Source organism: Nicrophorus vespilloides, unplaced genomic scaffold (assembly GCF_001412225.1).
Source record: "Nicrophorus vespilloides isolate i.1.1-1 unplaced genomic scaffold, Nicve_v1.0, whole genome shotgun sequence".
Classification (NCBI taxonomy): domain Eukaryota; kingdom Metazoa; phylum Arthropoda; class Insecta; order Coleoptera; family Silphidae; genus Nicrophorus; species Nicrophorus vespilloides.
Window position 1 is genome coordinate 195414 of NW_017095935.1, and position 15051 is coordinate 210464.

Below are 15051 nucleotides of genomic sequence, written 5' to 3' on the forward strand. Positions count from 1 at the left end.
TTTTTTTTTATGTATATATATATATAATATTGTTTGCTTTTTTTTACGAAAAATATTGTTCCCCAAAAATTTTTATATAAAAAAATTATTATCTAATATTTTTGATCAAATCATCATCATTATGTTAGCGGTTTTGTTTTTACACGTCATCATCTTTGCATAATATACGTAGATATATATATATATTTACAACCTCCTTAGTACAAACGGTTCAGATTATTTTCATCTTCGACGAATAAAAAATATTTCGCTAGAGAAAAAAATAATAATTAAACGATAACGAGAGTGAAAACGATGAGGTGTGGTGTCTCGTCCAAACAAATCAATCGTTATTTTCACCCCGAAAGAGAAAAAAAACAAACAATCAAATCTTATGTACAAAAACAATATTCTCTTATATATTATGTGTATATATATATATATTTGCCCGCGAGCGCGTTTTGTGTGTATGTGTATATATATATTTATATTAATTTCCTTAACTTACAAAACCGGGTTATCGAATTTGCTGCCCTTCGACACGTAGATGTCTTCGTACGCGCCGTCCTGTACCAGTTCAAGCACATCGAACTTCTTCAGTACAAGCAAACTGTAGAACTTCTGGGCGGCCTGCAAAAAGAAGAAAATTTGTTTAACGGATTGGTCAGATGAAACGTCCGAAGTCTTCGTGATCTTACCTGTTTCCTGGTGCTGCGATGGCACATGTCGGACAGCGTCAATTGATTGGTGTTGTTTATTTTCTGCCGTACAACGGTGAACATTTGGTATGCCCTCTTGTTCAGTACCCTCTCCTCGAATTGCTCATCGGATTCGTCAACTTGCTGTTCATCGGCCTAGAAAAGAGAACATACAATTGTTTTGACATGCTCGGATATAATAAATATAGTATTGTAGCGTTAAAGAACTTACGGGGTCGACAGAATGAGGGAAGTCGTAGTCTCCTTGCCATGGTGAGTGTATTCGCTCGGACATCGAACCGGCCGGTGTCTGAGCTGGCAGATGCTCATCATAGCCCATATTTGCCATTTGCATGTTTCCCTGAAAAATAAATAACAAATTGTTATGAATTCTGTAAAACTCGGCGAATCGAAGGTTTTTGTATTACGTGATCATAACCCATATTCTCCATCTGCGGTAAATCTACGCTGCCGAAGCTGTCGTGGTGCGGCGTTTGCGGGATGGCCAAACCGTGTCCGCTGAGCAGATCCTCCGTCGAAGCCGGCGTCATGGGCGGCACCAGGTTGCCCAACGAATCTTGCTCGTTGAGTAACGAGTGCACTTGGTCGGGTGGTAGTTGAGGCATCTCGTCCATGTGATGGTGAAGCGGCGTTCCGGGGGCGGGCGTTCCCGGGTATCCCATGATTGGCGTCGGGGGCGGTGGCATATCATCGTGTGAAGAATGTGGATCGGTCATCATGTGATGCGCCATATGTGGCGTTCCTGGCGCCATCATCTGAGGAGTGGGTGGAGCCATCATCTGAGGCGTAGGAGGAGCCATCATTTGAGGTGTGGGCGGAGCCATCAGCGGCGTTGGCGGCGCATGCATATGAGGAGAGGGAGTGCCCGGCGCCGCCAATGGCGTATGCGGCATCATCGAGGCTAAAGCGTCTTCAGGTTGTAACAAAGGTAAAGGAGTCTCTGGTTCTGGATGTAAAGGCGTCCGACTCTGAAATCAAATTAATAATAAATACAAATGACCTAACAGTCTAAATTTGTTGACAATTATGGAAATATAAAACTTACATGATCTTCCATATTTTTCCGTTTGCGTCCGCGTTTCCCGGGAAGAGGTGTCGGTTCGAAACTGGCCTGTTCTTCACTCTCTCGAATCTGATCGAGAGCCAACGAGTCGGCGTCTCCAAGCATGGCAAAGTCCTCCGTCCCGATTGACCTGGATATCAGATGCCTCTGGTAGTTCTTGAAGAGCGACCTAGCGGGAATTGGACGAGCAGGTAGCGCAAACAGTTTCTCCACACCTCCAGTTTCCTTCCAATGCATCAGCCTCTTTGTGGGAGGAGCCAAGTCCAATGTGGTCACAATATCGCTCGTGTCCGACAGCTGGTTCTTCATCTCCTCGCCGGATATGTTTTTGACTTCATCAACGATCAGTTTTCGTTTCCGCTTGCTCTTGTTGTTCACGCCTCGTATTGCAGTCGCGTCTACGGGAGGCAGGGCAAAGCTTTCATCATCGTTCTGCAAGAGCGTTGATTGGTCTACGGGTGTTTCCACTCGAATTTCTTCGGGTATGTGCGTTGGTGTCTCGCACGGAGGAACGGGCGTCGGGGCGGGTGTCACATGAGAATCAATTTCTGGAGCGGCAGTTGCAGCCGCCGCTGCTGGGGTCGGTGGTCGGCTGTTATCGGAGCTGTAACCACCTAAGGATGGAGGACCTCCGAAATCCATGTCATCATCACTGTCATCATGCGTAGGCGGTGGTAGCGGCGGTTCTTGCAGATGATGACTATCCACGGGCGGCAAATCACCCATCGGGGCGTCATCAAAAAGGCCACCTACAATCATACAATAAGCAACAATTCGACTAAAGATCAATAACTACTTACAAATCATCTTCTGATTTATATTCCCGCCAAAATCGTCGTCCGGGAGTGGCGCATCGACCTCCATGGGCGTATGTTGCGTGCCCGACGTCGACGGGATTGGTTCCCTCTCCTTATCCATGGTAACATTGTCGATGGGCGGACCATCACTGAATAACAGATTACTCTGAAATACAAATTCGTTTAATTATATTGTCAGCTATTAACTAATTAATACGAAATTACCTGTTCCATGGAGGGCTCTATCGATGTATGCCTCATTAAATCAGGGGCATCGGTATCGAAACCCATATCACCAAACCCATCGTCATGGGTGACAAGTGATATACTACCATAGTCTTCCCTCATCGTGATCTCTTCAGCTCTCGATTGATTCAAACTGAACTGAGCTTCGATATCTACATCGCTGTAACAAAACATTTTTTATATTAAAAATTATATATTTTTTTAAATATTATTTATACAGTGGAACCTCGCTTAACGAGTTTAATCTGTTCCAAAATTTCTGGATTTTTACACAAGTTTTAAAAATGATGTAGCAAGCGCACAATCCGGGACTTCTCTTCTCATCTTCACTTGTTATTCGAAACGTCGCTCGTTAAGCGAGTCATTTTTCTTACAATTAATTGTGCTCGTTAAGCGAAATTCCGTTAAGTGAGGTTCCAGTGTGTATTTAGTCACTCTTTAGATACAAATTACATAATATTTTGTTTATGCAAATTTTGTTTATTATTAAGCAAAATTATGGAAAATTTTAACATTAAAATTTATATTTTAATTTTTTATTTATACTATTTTTTTTTGTGAAGGCAAGTAACAATAATTTACTTTAATTATTTAACAGAAAAATGCAGGAACTGAAATAAAATAAACCTAAGTTTATGAGTATGTTAAGGTTTATTATAATAATAATATTATAATAAATAGAATGAAAAATAAACAATAATTCTAAATAAGATCAACCTTAGTATTTCTGCCTAAGTTTATTGTATTATAACATAATTTTATTTTTTTCTTATATTTTGGTAAATAAATAATTATTTACTTTATGTGGACTAAATAAATGAGACATACACAAATGTATTTGTAACAAATTATAATTTTATGTGATTCTCAAAGTGGGGGTTGCAAAAAAATTAATGACAAATCAATCCTGGATGTTTTTCTACACATACCCATTCTTTGGAGAGTCCAAAAGGGGGTTGCAGACAAAAAAGTTTGAGAATCACTGGTATAGAGCATTTTATTAAAAAAAAATATTTTTTAAGTTATTCCAATCAGATTGACACCAATTAGTAAGATTATTGTATTTTATTTTGAATGGTAATGTATAAGATTTTAGTTTCACATGTTGATTTTAGAAATCAAATTTTTGTATGGACTTGAATGGGAATGTGTTAGTTTAGTGATATTAAATGAAAAGCAAAGTGGGATGAATGAACTTACTTCAATTCAGGCATGGTGGTGTCAAAGTCGTGGAAGACTTCGGGCAGAGTGATGGCATTGACAGCAGCCTCTCGGTGCTCCTCAGGCAGATCAACCATGCCAGGCCGGAAGGCCATCTTGATCTTGACAAAGGCCTCATTACAATCAGCCAACAGATACTTGGCCTTCCTTGAGTAAATCCGGACAACACCAAGCAGCAAGTGTCCGGTGGTCCTCAAAGCCATCTTGACTTTAGGTTGCAGGATACCGTCCACGGACTTCTCGATGTTGGTCTCAAAGACATGGGCTTTGGTGAGTTTCTTATCCCAGTGGGCGGCGAGCCAGATCCGGGCCAGGGGGCCCTTCTTGGCAAGCACGAAGTGCGCGTAAAACATATCTTCTGCGGTTGGGCGCCAACGGCGCTGCGAAGATCAACAACAGTCGGCGATCCGAGTTTCGAACTGGACCTGCAAAGGTATTCGTAGTGGAGATCAGCGTTGCTCAGCTCATCGTATGTTGAATATACAGTTAACCAAAATCGGGGCTAGCGTTGGCGCTCAAATGGCCCAAACAATTGCAGCAAACTAACCGAAATCAGGGGAGCCACGACGGGCGGAATGGCTTCAATCGGTGGACACCACAGAGCACGATCATTACGGGACAGCCGGAACGTTGGGTCGAATTCGCGGGGCTTCACGGGGAACGAACTCAAATAAAAATTAAAAAAACGCTCCGCACAGTAAACACAACAACCAAACGACACAAACACGAACCTCCAAAATGGCGGCAAGTGAAGCCACAGTTTAACTTTGTACGGCGCATGCCTATTCCTCATCCACTCTTCGCGCCTCTTCTTCTTTTTCTTGTTCCTCTCCTTTCGCTCATTACTATGCCATGTTACGTTACGGCAGTTGTAAATAGTGGAGTGGTGGTGAAGAGTAAACCACTGAAGACCACGTAAAAATGTAACGGAAGCACCATTATAACCCCTGCACTCCCTTCCTCATCTAACCTTCTTAGAACTACCTTACAGATAATCCGATTCATAACTTCCGCAAACAAAAAGAAACCCCTTTTCCCAACAACCTCTATGCATACATGTTTCATAAAACATTTAGAATTCATGTCCACTAGAAAGTTTACAAACATTCACATAAGAAAACCAATATTAATATTTTTTTTTAAATTATTTTTATTAAATGACAAATTAAACTTTAGGTCTTCCATGGATTAAGAAAATTAGTGAATACTAAATCAAACCATACATCTTAATAATATTTATAAAAAGCGTAATATATTTTAAAAAGACATACTTTTAGAGAAAACAAATTGTTAAAGAACTTTCTACTCGATATTCTTTTAGGCAAATTTAATGCTAAGCAAACTTAACTTCTTTTCGAGAAAGATGTAAACATTGCATTATTTGATTTGATCAGACTTTCAAGAATGAAAACTTTAGCAATAAAATTTTCTGTTCCGATAATTTGCTTATTTTTTTTACAGATTCACTAAATTTAATTTTATTTGTTTAACTTGCCACCAGGTTGTAATATTTATAAATAGAAATGAAAATTATTCAGTATAATTATGGTTTTATGTCTGATTTTATGCGAACCAAGTTCTTGGTTGTGGCGCAATTGATTTTCTAAAAAATACAAATATTTTGATTTTAGAAGAAACATAAAATAATTATGATTTGCCTACATGAATTAATAATATGTATAACCTATATTGTTTTTTTTTTACTAAGATCATCCCTCCACAAAAACTGCATTCAATTTTATGATTTTGCTGACTTTATTGCGGATGATTTGTTTAATTTTAATAAGAAAAGACTAAACATGTGCAGACATAAAAAGTTAAGCATTAATTACGCAAATAATGAGGTAATAATATTATATAAGTAAATAGTTTATTATATAACTTGCATAATTAGTTTTAACAATTTGCGATTTTATAACAGTTTGTTTTCTATCTACCTCGTTATTAACAAGAGAAACATTATACATAGATTTGATGTTGTGACTTCTTTTTATAGTAAATCATTTCACATTTAAGTAATTTACATGTTTAAATTTGTAATTTTAAATATGTAGTGTTTATTTAGTTGCCAATAATTGTGAATTTAATGTCTGTTTTGTGCTAGGTATTGTTATCTGTCGGAAAATGTTGAAAGGTAGTAATAGTTGGGAAAGATTGGCGCTGTTGCATTATTAAATTTACATGCAACCTCTTATACAAAGTGGATGTTACTCCATCTATAATCATCGCAAGTAAAGTTATAGATCCACGGTATTGGCGCTTTATAAAATTTAATTACGTGAATATATTTCAAAATAATCATTAATTTTTTTGATGATTTACACAAACTTTCTTACTGTACCTATCTACAGACAAACATCAAGATAATGACATTATATAGAGTATTGGCTATGAAAGGATGGAAATCATTTGGTTATTGCATTATAACATTTTTAAAGACTACTCATTAAGTTTCAAACATGATCAATAAAAATCAGATAGTCAATTTATCCTGCATTGATAAGATTTGATAAAAAAATATTTTTTTACATAAATTATTTCAATAAAATTTAACTAATACATAAACATATAATATAATTTCAATAGATGCAGATAAAATATTCGAGGAAAATTACAAGCAAACAATACTATCATAATCTTAATTTTGAATAAGTTATTAAGAGAACGGTTCTTAACTGTTGTTATTGAAAACACAAGACTTAAAATAATCGGGTCTATATCGAAATCCCGACATGGAGATCAACAAGTCAGTTGACTGTATCAAAATCCCGACTACATTGAAAATTTCTACAACATTTTTAAATTATTCCGGAGCGTAGTCATAATAATTATCAAAATAATATCATTTGCCGAGTACCCATAAAAATGTAGTACATGATGACTACACTCGGAAATAATTTAAAAATATTTTTGTAGAAATTTTAATAATAAAAGATACAGTCGGGATTTTGATATAATCACATATTGAAAATTTAATTTTCAATACATATTAACATGATAAAATGTGTTTCAGCTCAAACTATAAAGGAAACTTCATTACGTTGAATTATCTACTAAAAATTGAGGATTATAATTGCAATTATTACGCACTTCATTTTACGTTCAGGTCAATTAATTGCAATCAGTAAAATATATTATTAAACTGACGTATACCCAATTAATTTAGGCATGTATTGACGTAACAATAATTAGCAAATTGATAACATCGTGCATACAGATAATTTTATCAGTTTCACGGAGTTATTGTTTTCTTTTTGTAACTAAAAGTGCAATCTTCATTAAAATTGCAATTATATTGAATATGTATTAGCTTTAAACAACGTGAAGCGTATTTTTATTAGCGTTGTTATAACTATGAATATCATATTTATTTTTAGGAACATTATTATCTTGCTTGTTGCGCTCTATTTTCGGTGCGACTTGTTTTCGTCTGCACGAAATATTTGCGTGCTAAATGCGTTGTTGAGATGGGAATAAGTTTGGAGAGGATCAAATAGAAGATACAAATTGTTTGTGCTTTCTGCATCTTTTCTTTAATATTAGACACATATATTCTTATTCTGTCTTTTATACCAATTATATAAAAGTGGCAAATATATAAATTGTATATGTAAGAAAGTGGTCTGTTTCTTTCTTGCACTTCTAATATCATTTCAATTTGGGCAGTATCATCTCCCAATAAATATAGACCATGTTTATCTGTAATGTAGTAACAGCCAATAAACAGTCATGTCGATTATAACAAATAAATATATAACTTTTGCATTTGGGCAAAACTGCTTTTTTGAAAGCAAATCAATCGATTAAAAATATTACATATTTCATTTAACAATTATATATATAAAACAAGTAAAAACTAAAACACAGATGAGACGCGTAAATGTAAATCTTGCGCCCCATTGACTATAAAGAATAAAATAACGCACCTCCCTTTTTTTGTACTTTTCGACCGGATTTCGTATTAAAGTTTCGACTCGGTTCCGTTTGCGAAATTCCAAACAGAAAGTTGAATTGTTAACGCTTTGGCATTTACCAGAAATTAATGTACAAATTGCAGTCTTTTATTGTTTACTTTCAATAAATAATTTTCAACTTAGATAGTAAGTTGGATGCAGGTATTTCCAGTAGCTTTGATCTTGGACGATAGGTGATGGTGACAGGATGATATCTGCACCAGGCGTGGAGCTGGGAAGTTGTGGCTCTACCCTTTCTCGCACCACCTGCTTGCCGTGATCGTTCGATATGAAGTCAGGAGCCATCTGATCGTTCATTCTATTGCTGTTTCCTAATAAAATATCCAGGATGTTCTCGTCTTCGTCCAGCGTTAAGTTAATTTCAGAGACTGTCCTATCGTTATACGAGTAAATACTGTTGCAGTTGTGATCACGGCAATACTGCTTATACTTCTTGGTAGCATCTCTTAAACGCGTGAGGAAATCCGGCATCGCTCTGTACGCTACCCAGGCCGTCACAGATGCAGGGATGTTCACACCAGGATTATCGTAGTAAGTTAAACTAAATTCGATACCTGGCTTGTTGATCTCCGTGTAAGGCTTAATTACCATAGACGACCAATAATCCGACACTCTGAACTTATTCGATTTTGCAGGATAATCTGGATGTTCAGTGCCTTTGCTCAGTAACATCACAGTCCTCTGAGCTGGATCCACTAGAAACCTACGATTAAACACATAATCCCTGTTGGAAAACAATCTCTAAAAAAAAAATGAAAAAAATATTAGATTTGGAGTTTCCAAGTATTTGTGAAAATATTACAGGCCATTGCATCTCCCAATAAACAAGATCACTATTTGATGGTATACAATCTGTTTCAATGACTTCCAGTGCAATTGCAGTTGGATCCCATTCCTTTCTATAAGTGGTATCAATTTGGACACTCAGAAAATCTTCTGCTGTGACATCATTATAAGAACCGTACACTTTATATTCATAGCTTCCACTTTGATGTAACCTCCTCCAAACAATCAAATCATTCTGCTGTATAAACAATGACCAGTTTTCAAAGGTATCCAAAGAGGCTTTCCTGCCTTTGCAATCACAGAAAGCCATGATGTTCTTGTCACTAATCTCTGGCTCCTGATTGCACACCTGACATTTTACTGTTTTATCTCGAAGCAGCTGTATATATTCAATTTCGTTCATGTGGCTTCTGATCTCATCATCAGATATTCTGTTCCTCTCCCAGTTGTAGCATACCACTCCAATGGCACTAAAGAGGCATTCCTTGCCGTTCCTTGTAAGCTGCTTTCTCATATTCTTGATGAGCTCTCTCAATGCATGCTCCTCCCATAGCTTTGAATAAAGTGAGAACATTTGCTGTCCCCTTCGAACCCTTTGTGCCAGCACACACTCACATTGCCTTGCCCATACCTTCAACAGTTTTGAAGGCTCCTGTCTGAAGCTGTTCCTGAACAACTTCTCGAGCGCCAGTTTACGCATCTCCAGCAGTTCGGCCAAATTGAACTTACGTAACGACATCGAGTACTTGAATAGGTTGTTGTCGGCTTTTAGTAACTTGAATTGGAGGACGACATTTTTAAGGTTATGGGTTGAACTCATGATCGTCTGGCGAATATTCCTCGAGTACATTATTCTGCGGTTTCGTCGGATCACTCCACACTGGCCGCCTTTCCGATAGACAATTCCTGTTTACGTCTTGTTTCTGCGGGGTATATGAAGGTGATTTATTTTGATGATGGAAAGTTACTGAAATTTTGACATTTTTTGTTTGGGACCAGCACTAGATGTGCAATTCCTAGGGAATTGCACTCCAATCGCTCGCAACGTTGGCAACACCAGCCCAAATTCAAATCATGGCGGTGTAAAAATTTATATTACATCATTATTATATTACTTAGTTACTTAAAATATTAATATAAATATAGTACAATATCATTGGACTTTGTATATTTTCGATCTATGTATACATAAATTGTATTGTTTCAATAAATATTGATTGTATTTTACTAATTACAACTGTTTTCAATGAACGTGTTATTACATAATTCAAATTATAATTAAATATTACAATTGTATAACATTTAGATTTAGTTCCAATTCAAAAGTATGTCAGCATGTGAAAAGGACTCTTGGAGAGATTACAACTTATCGCGTCAGTGATACTTAATTTAAGTCACATGAGAACGTGAAGAGGCGACGAACTGATCGAAATAAGTCAGCATTCTATTTAACGGTAGGTTAAATTGCCGATACGGGATTAATGCCAGTTCATTTCAGTATTTGGCTCGCCTCAAGTCATCCAATTCCTTCAAGATTCCTTCTATTTATAATCCATTAAAACCTTTTTATCCCTGAATGGGAAACCACGAGAAACTACTTATCATATGTACTCCACTATTAACACTCATGTATAAATGGTTACAAACTTTAAGTTAGTAATTCAAACTCGGTATTTTCGACTTTCAACTAACAGGATGTTTTGACCAAAACATAGAAGTAATAAACTATTTAAAAGAATAATTTAAATCAAATATTTTTTAAGATAAATAATTTGAATTACAAATGTAATTAGACTTTGTTGTTGACATTTCCAATTTATACTAGTCCCATTAATAAATGTATAGTTTAAATATTATTTATCATGTGTAGTACTAATTTTTTAAGTTAAAAATAAAGCTATATATTGAAAACTGTTAATTATTTTGAAGATGGATTGCGTCGTGGCTATCGTAGGAGCAGGAATGGCAGGATTAGGAGCCGCGAGGCAACTGATCTCGGAAGGATTCAAAGATTTTCTAATCATAGAAGCTGGTGTTAAAGCGGGAGGAAGGGTGGAAACTCTGAAGGTCGGTCAGAGTGTAATCGATTTGGGCGCACAATGGGTGCACGGAATCGACACGGACCTCTACAACCTCGCAGAGAAACACGATTTAATCCATCCCGAAACCTCGGACGAGGCTTTAGGAATTTACATCCGAGAGGATGGTTACAAGTTTGACGATTTTCTAGTCAACAGAGTCGACATCGAAGTTGGCAAAATTCTAACCGCATGCGAAAACTTCGTAGACGCCGACGAATATCCACATTCTGTAGGCGATTTCTTGGAGGAGAAGTTTCAAAAGTTCGTGGATGAATCAGAGGAAGATGCTAATCTATTATGGCAATTGTACGATTGGCACGTCCGTTTTCAACTTATAGATAACTCTTGTGGAGATCTCAAACGCTTATCCGCGAAGGAATGGGGAAAGTATTCGTGTTTAGGAAAAGATGGTCAAGCTCACGTCAACTTAAAAGGCGGCTATGGGGCTTTAATTGAAGCTTTACTTGGCGATATACCAAAAGATAAGATTTTAATGGATACAGCTGTTGAGAGAATTGATGAAACTTTTAATGGAATGGAATTATGTTGTTCGAAAGGAGTAAAGATTAGCGCGAAACATGTAATAATCACTAGTTCTTTGGGAGTGTTGCAGCGAGAAAATGAAATGTTGAATTTTCAATTACCTAAGGAGATTAGCGATGGTATAGATGCTTTGGGTTTTGGTGGAATGGGAAAAGTGTTTTTGCTTTTCGATGAGAATTGGTGGAAATGTGATGGGTTTCAATTGATTTGGAAAACTCAGTTTTGCGAAGACGATCTCTGGATTAGGCACTTATCTGGTTTCGATAACGTTTTGGATCAACCCAACATGTTGGTAGGTTGGGTTAGCGATCTGGGAGTAAAGGAAATGGAGAAAACTTGTCACATTAAAATTGGACAACAATGTGTCGATTTATTAAGGAAATTCCTCAACAGACAAGAAATTCCTTATCCTAAGAAAGTTTACAAGTAAATATCAATTAGTTTAAAAAAAATTGTTTTACAATATTTCTCAAATAATTTCAGAAGCAATTGGTCTACCAATCGTTGGATTCGTGGAGCTTACAGCCACACCACCCCTGATTCCGATAGACTAGGTGTTGGACCATCTTCCTTAAACATTCCCGTACAAATCAACTCGATTCCAAGGGTGTTATTCGCAGGTGAAGCTGCGCACGAAAGCCATTTCTCCACCACGCATGGCGCTTACGAATCCGGGCAAAAACAAGCGAAACACCTGCTCAAATTTTTGTGATGCAAAGCACACCTTTTACATATAAATAAAGACATTTTCATTTTCCCTAAATTGTCTATTATTTAGCAACCGAAGAAACGAAAGTAAAAAATAATAATAATTGCGGACATTCGATTAGATTCTTGGCGGCACAAAAGCGTTTCGAAACTGCTTCGTCTCTCGACGCAAGGAGAAGGTTCATTAAAAGCCGAAAATTCTATTGTTACACTAAACTAGCGCTTTCACTCGGAACATCGCAGATACGAGGAGCCAGGTGAAAGTCAAATTGTGTAACAATGCTGTGGGAAGCGAGACATGATAAATAATTCAGCTTGAAACATGTTAATTTCCAGCTGCCACTTCTATTATATACAATGTTTTAAAGTAAATAGACAGATACTAGTTTAGAGTAATATTAAGGACATTTAATTATATAGAAAATCGTTCGATAAACATGAAATTTTCTTATATAAATGAAAATTAATAAACATATTTATTTAATTTTAACACTACAAAAGTATAAGACAATAATATTAGTCATTATTTCGTTATTAATTTAATGTCGAAGTCAATTTTGACAGACTTTTATTAAAATTTATTTTATAATTTCCTACTAATTCGTTGAAAATAAACAATAATTTAAGACTATTTCTGAAGTAAACAACTCTAAGAACATTATTACACTTCCTATGTAAGTATTTCAATCAATATTGATTACTTGAATAAAAGTATTTTTTCAAATATAAATTTAACGTAGTAAATAAAAGTTAAAAAAATGTTTGTTGGAAATAATATTATTGCTATACAAAGTAATCTAATATTAAACATGAAATTTAGGTTGTTGGAAGTGGATTATCGTTAAATGGGTTTTCAATTTTTCTATACTAATATAAATCAACGTTTCTTTATAAATTTTACAACATAGTTGTTTGTACTTAAGCTGCAACTCAATTTCTAATAGTTTTTCACCGGTTCCTCACTTTCGACAGATGCTTTTTCGATACATACAAATTTTGTACAATAATTAATTTATGGTTATTAAAATCACTTCCAAGTTTTATCCTCAATATAAATGTTTTGAAATTGTGCAACATAAAGCATTGTCCGAATTAAGTTTTTCCTAGGACCTGGCGCCAGTTAACTCTTTCTATACCCAACAAATTTTTAGACAACTTCGTCAACTGAATCAACATCTGATGTTATGAAAAATCAAGATTCATCCTTTAAAATACCAACCAAATTAATGGGTAATTCTTCTTTCCTGAACATTTTCTTAAAATTACTAGGCATGATCAAAAGGTGGTATTCGTGTGTCCCGCCGTCCCTTAAAGAGTTAAGTAGTAAAAAATTACGTGGGGAAGTGGTCTATTATTGATATCTTAATAAGAAAATATCTGAAATCTAATTCAAATAGGCCTCAAAAAGTCTCGTGAATAAGACGTTTTTTGAAGGCGTGAATGAGACATAAATGAGAAGTAAACTCAATATGATAAATCCTCTTTTGATTTAATGAAATTAAACTTGGCTGTCGACAAAGGTTGAAACGACTTTTACATTAACTGGGTGTGCATAATAATGCAAAAATTTTCTAAATTATCATATTTAATAAAAAAAGTAGAAAATTGTACTACAATTTCTCATTTTTTTTTTAATATAATCTTATATATTATACTGGTAAATGTTTCAAAGTATTACCAATATTACTTCGCTTAACGAGTTTAATCCGTTCCAAAATTTCCGGATTTTTACTCGTATAGTGAAACATATTAAAAATACACATATATGTACACAAGTTTTAAAAATGATGTAGAAGGCGCGCAATTTGGGACTTTTCTTCTAATAGTCTCGTTATGCGAAACGTCACTCGTTAAGCGAGTCATTTTTCTTACAATTCATTTTTCTCGTTAAGAAAAATGCTCGTTATGCGAGGTTCCACTGTACTTCTTAATGACTTAGTACAAATTCTACTTAGGAAGATTCCAAGTAATCAATGTGTATCGACCATTGTTAATAATTCTGCAAGGACTATTGTTCTACACAAATTCAGAATTCCATTTGATAATGACTACAAATATGTACATGTAAAATCGACCAAATTCTTCTTCAGAAAAGTACTATCTTCCATTACCAAATATTGTACTCCCACTATGTTAATTCACTACTATTAGTAGGATGTTTATGTAAAGAAAAGTTAGTCTTAGGCTTAGTCGGAGGGTTGAAGATAAGATCAACACTTGTATAGTTGAATTTTCAATAAAAACACTGATATGTACAATAAAACTAATTAAGAATATTGCAATTAATATTCATAAACTACACATCCCTACACTACACAAAATTATATTTTTTTAAATAAAATCGTATATATTACCAGTTTGAAATGATTATTAATATGAATTTACCACGAATTGTTTAAATTTGATTTTAAGTTTATATGAAAAATATCTATTATTTCAAAGCTTTATATTTGAAACGTATTGTATATCATTTATATGAATAGTAAAGAAAGTGTTGGTGATGTAAGAAAAAAAATATGTAGATTTTTAAATAAGTAGCAATATAAAAATAAAAGCAGTGATAGTTGCGAAAGGTAGTAAACAGATTTATTTCAGAGATTGAAAGTGGAAGAGGCAATTACTTTGTGCGATGCCTAATTTGGCATTAATGTTATGCGCATAGCATTCGGAATTGGTTTTAATTAGAAATGTTGATGGCAACAGGAAAAACATTCATTTCCTACGCGCATAACTTGAATGGAATTAACAACAGACGTGTTACCGCTGAATTAGGGAGGAGTAGAGAAGCAATAGAGATGAACATCTAGCCAAGAAACTTTCTTTTCGGTAGTTACTTAGAGCATATGACCTTCGGATAAGTTCAAATGGCAACGGCATTCCGAAGCCGGAGCAACTCTTAATACAACCTTCGCGTCTGAAATAAAAAAAAAACAA

The 15051-nt window shown here is 35.4% G+C and overlaps 3 protein-coding genes across 3 annotated transcripts; 1 reads left to right on the forward strand and 2 right to left on the reverse strand.

Annotated features, from left to right (window-relative positions):
• Nucleotides 1-399: 399 nt before the first annotated feature.
• LOC108568858 (double-strand-break repair protein rad21 homolog) lies at nucleotides 400-4809 on the reverse strand. Its single transcript, XM_017930203.1, has 9 exons — nucleotides 4573-4809; nucleotides 4005-4450; nucleotides 2784-2964; nucleotides 2562-2724; nucleotides 1744-2510; nucleotides 1106-1666; nucleotides 910-1038; nucleotides 678-833; nucleotides 400-609 (listed from the first exon to the last, which is right to left on the reverse strand). Exons 2-9 carry the CDS (start codon nucleotides 4376-4378, stop codon nucleotides 484-486), a joined length of 2457 nt encoding a protein of 818 aa, XP_017785692.1. The 5' UTR covers nucleotides 4379-4450; nucleotides 4573-4809; the 3' UTR covers nucleotides 400-483.
• Nucleotides 4810-7704: 2895 nt separating this feature from the next.
• LOC108568865 (stAR-related lipid transfer protein 7, mitochondrial) lies at nucleotides 7705-9804 on the reverse strand. Its single transcript, XM_017930212.1, has 2 exons — nucleotides 8802-9804; nucleotides 7705-8740 (listed from the first exon to the last, which is right to left on the reverse strand). The coding sequence occupies exons 1-2, from the start codon at nucleotides 9633-9635 to the stop codon at nucleotides 8114-8116; spliced, it is 1461 nt and encodes a 486-aa protein (XP_017785701.1). The 5' UTR covers nucleotides 9636-9804; the 3' UTR covers nucleotides 7705-8113.
• Nucleotides 9805-10122: 318 nt separating this feature from the next.
• On the forward strand, nucleotides 10123-12162 carry LOC108568833 (spermine oxidase-like). Its single transcript, XM_017930134.1, has 3 exons — nucleotides 10123-10239; nucleotides 10715-11835; nucleotides 11893-12162. Exons 2-3 carry the CDS (start codon nucleotides 10715-10717, stop codon nucleotides 12119-12121), a joined length of 1350 nt encoding a protein of 449 aa, XP_017785623.1. The 5' UTR covers nucleotides 10123-10239; the 3' UTR covers nucleotides 12122-12162.
• The last annotated feature ends 2889 nt before the right edge of the window (nucleotides 12163-15051 follow it).

Coding starts and splice junctions, on each gene's coding strand:
- LOC108568858 (XM_017930203.1), bottom strand. CDS start 4,378: ATGTTTTACGCGCACTTCGTGCTTGCCAAGAAGGGCCCCCTGGCCCGG. Junction 2,725..2,783: donor TAGAGCCCTCCATGGAACAG/GTAATTTCGTAT, acceptor TTTGTATTTCAG/AGTAATCTGTTATTCAGTGA. Junction 834..909: donor TCCCTCATTCTGTCGACCCC/GTAAGTTCTTTA, acceptor TCTCTTTTCTAG/GCCGATGAACAGCAAGTTGA.
- LOC108568865 (XM_017930212.1), bottom strand. CDS start 9,635: ATGTACTCGAGGAATATTCGCCAGACGATCATGAGTTCAACCCATAAC. Junction 8,741..8,801: donor ATTGGGAGATGCAATGGCCT/GTAATATTTTCA, acceptor TTTTTTTTTTAG/AGATTGTTTTCCAACAGGGA.
- LOC108568833 (XM_017930134.1), top strand. CDS start 10,715: ATGGATTGCGTCGTGGCTATCGTAGGAGCAGGAATGGCAGGATTAGGA. Junction 11,836..11,892: donor TATCCTAAGAAAGTTTACAA/GTAAATATCAAT, acceptor AAATAATTTCAG/AAGCAATTGGTCTACCAATC.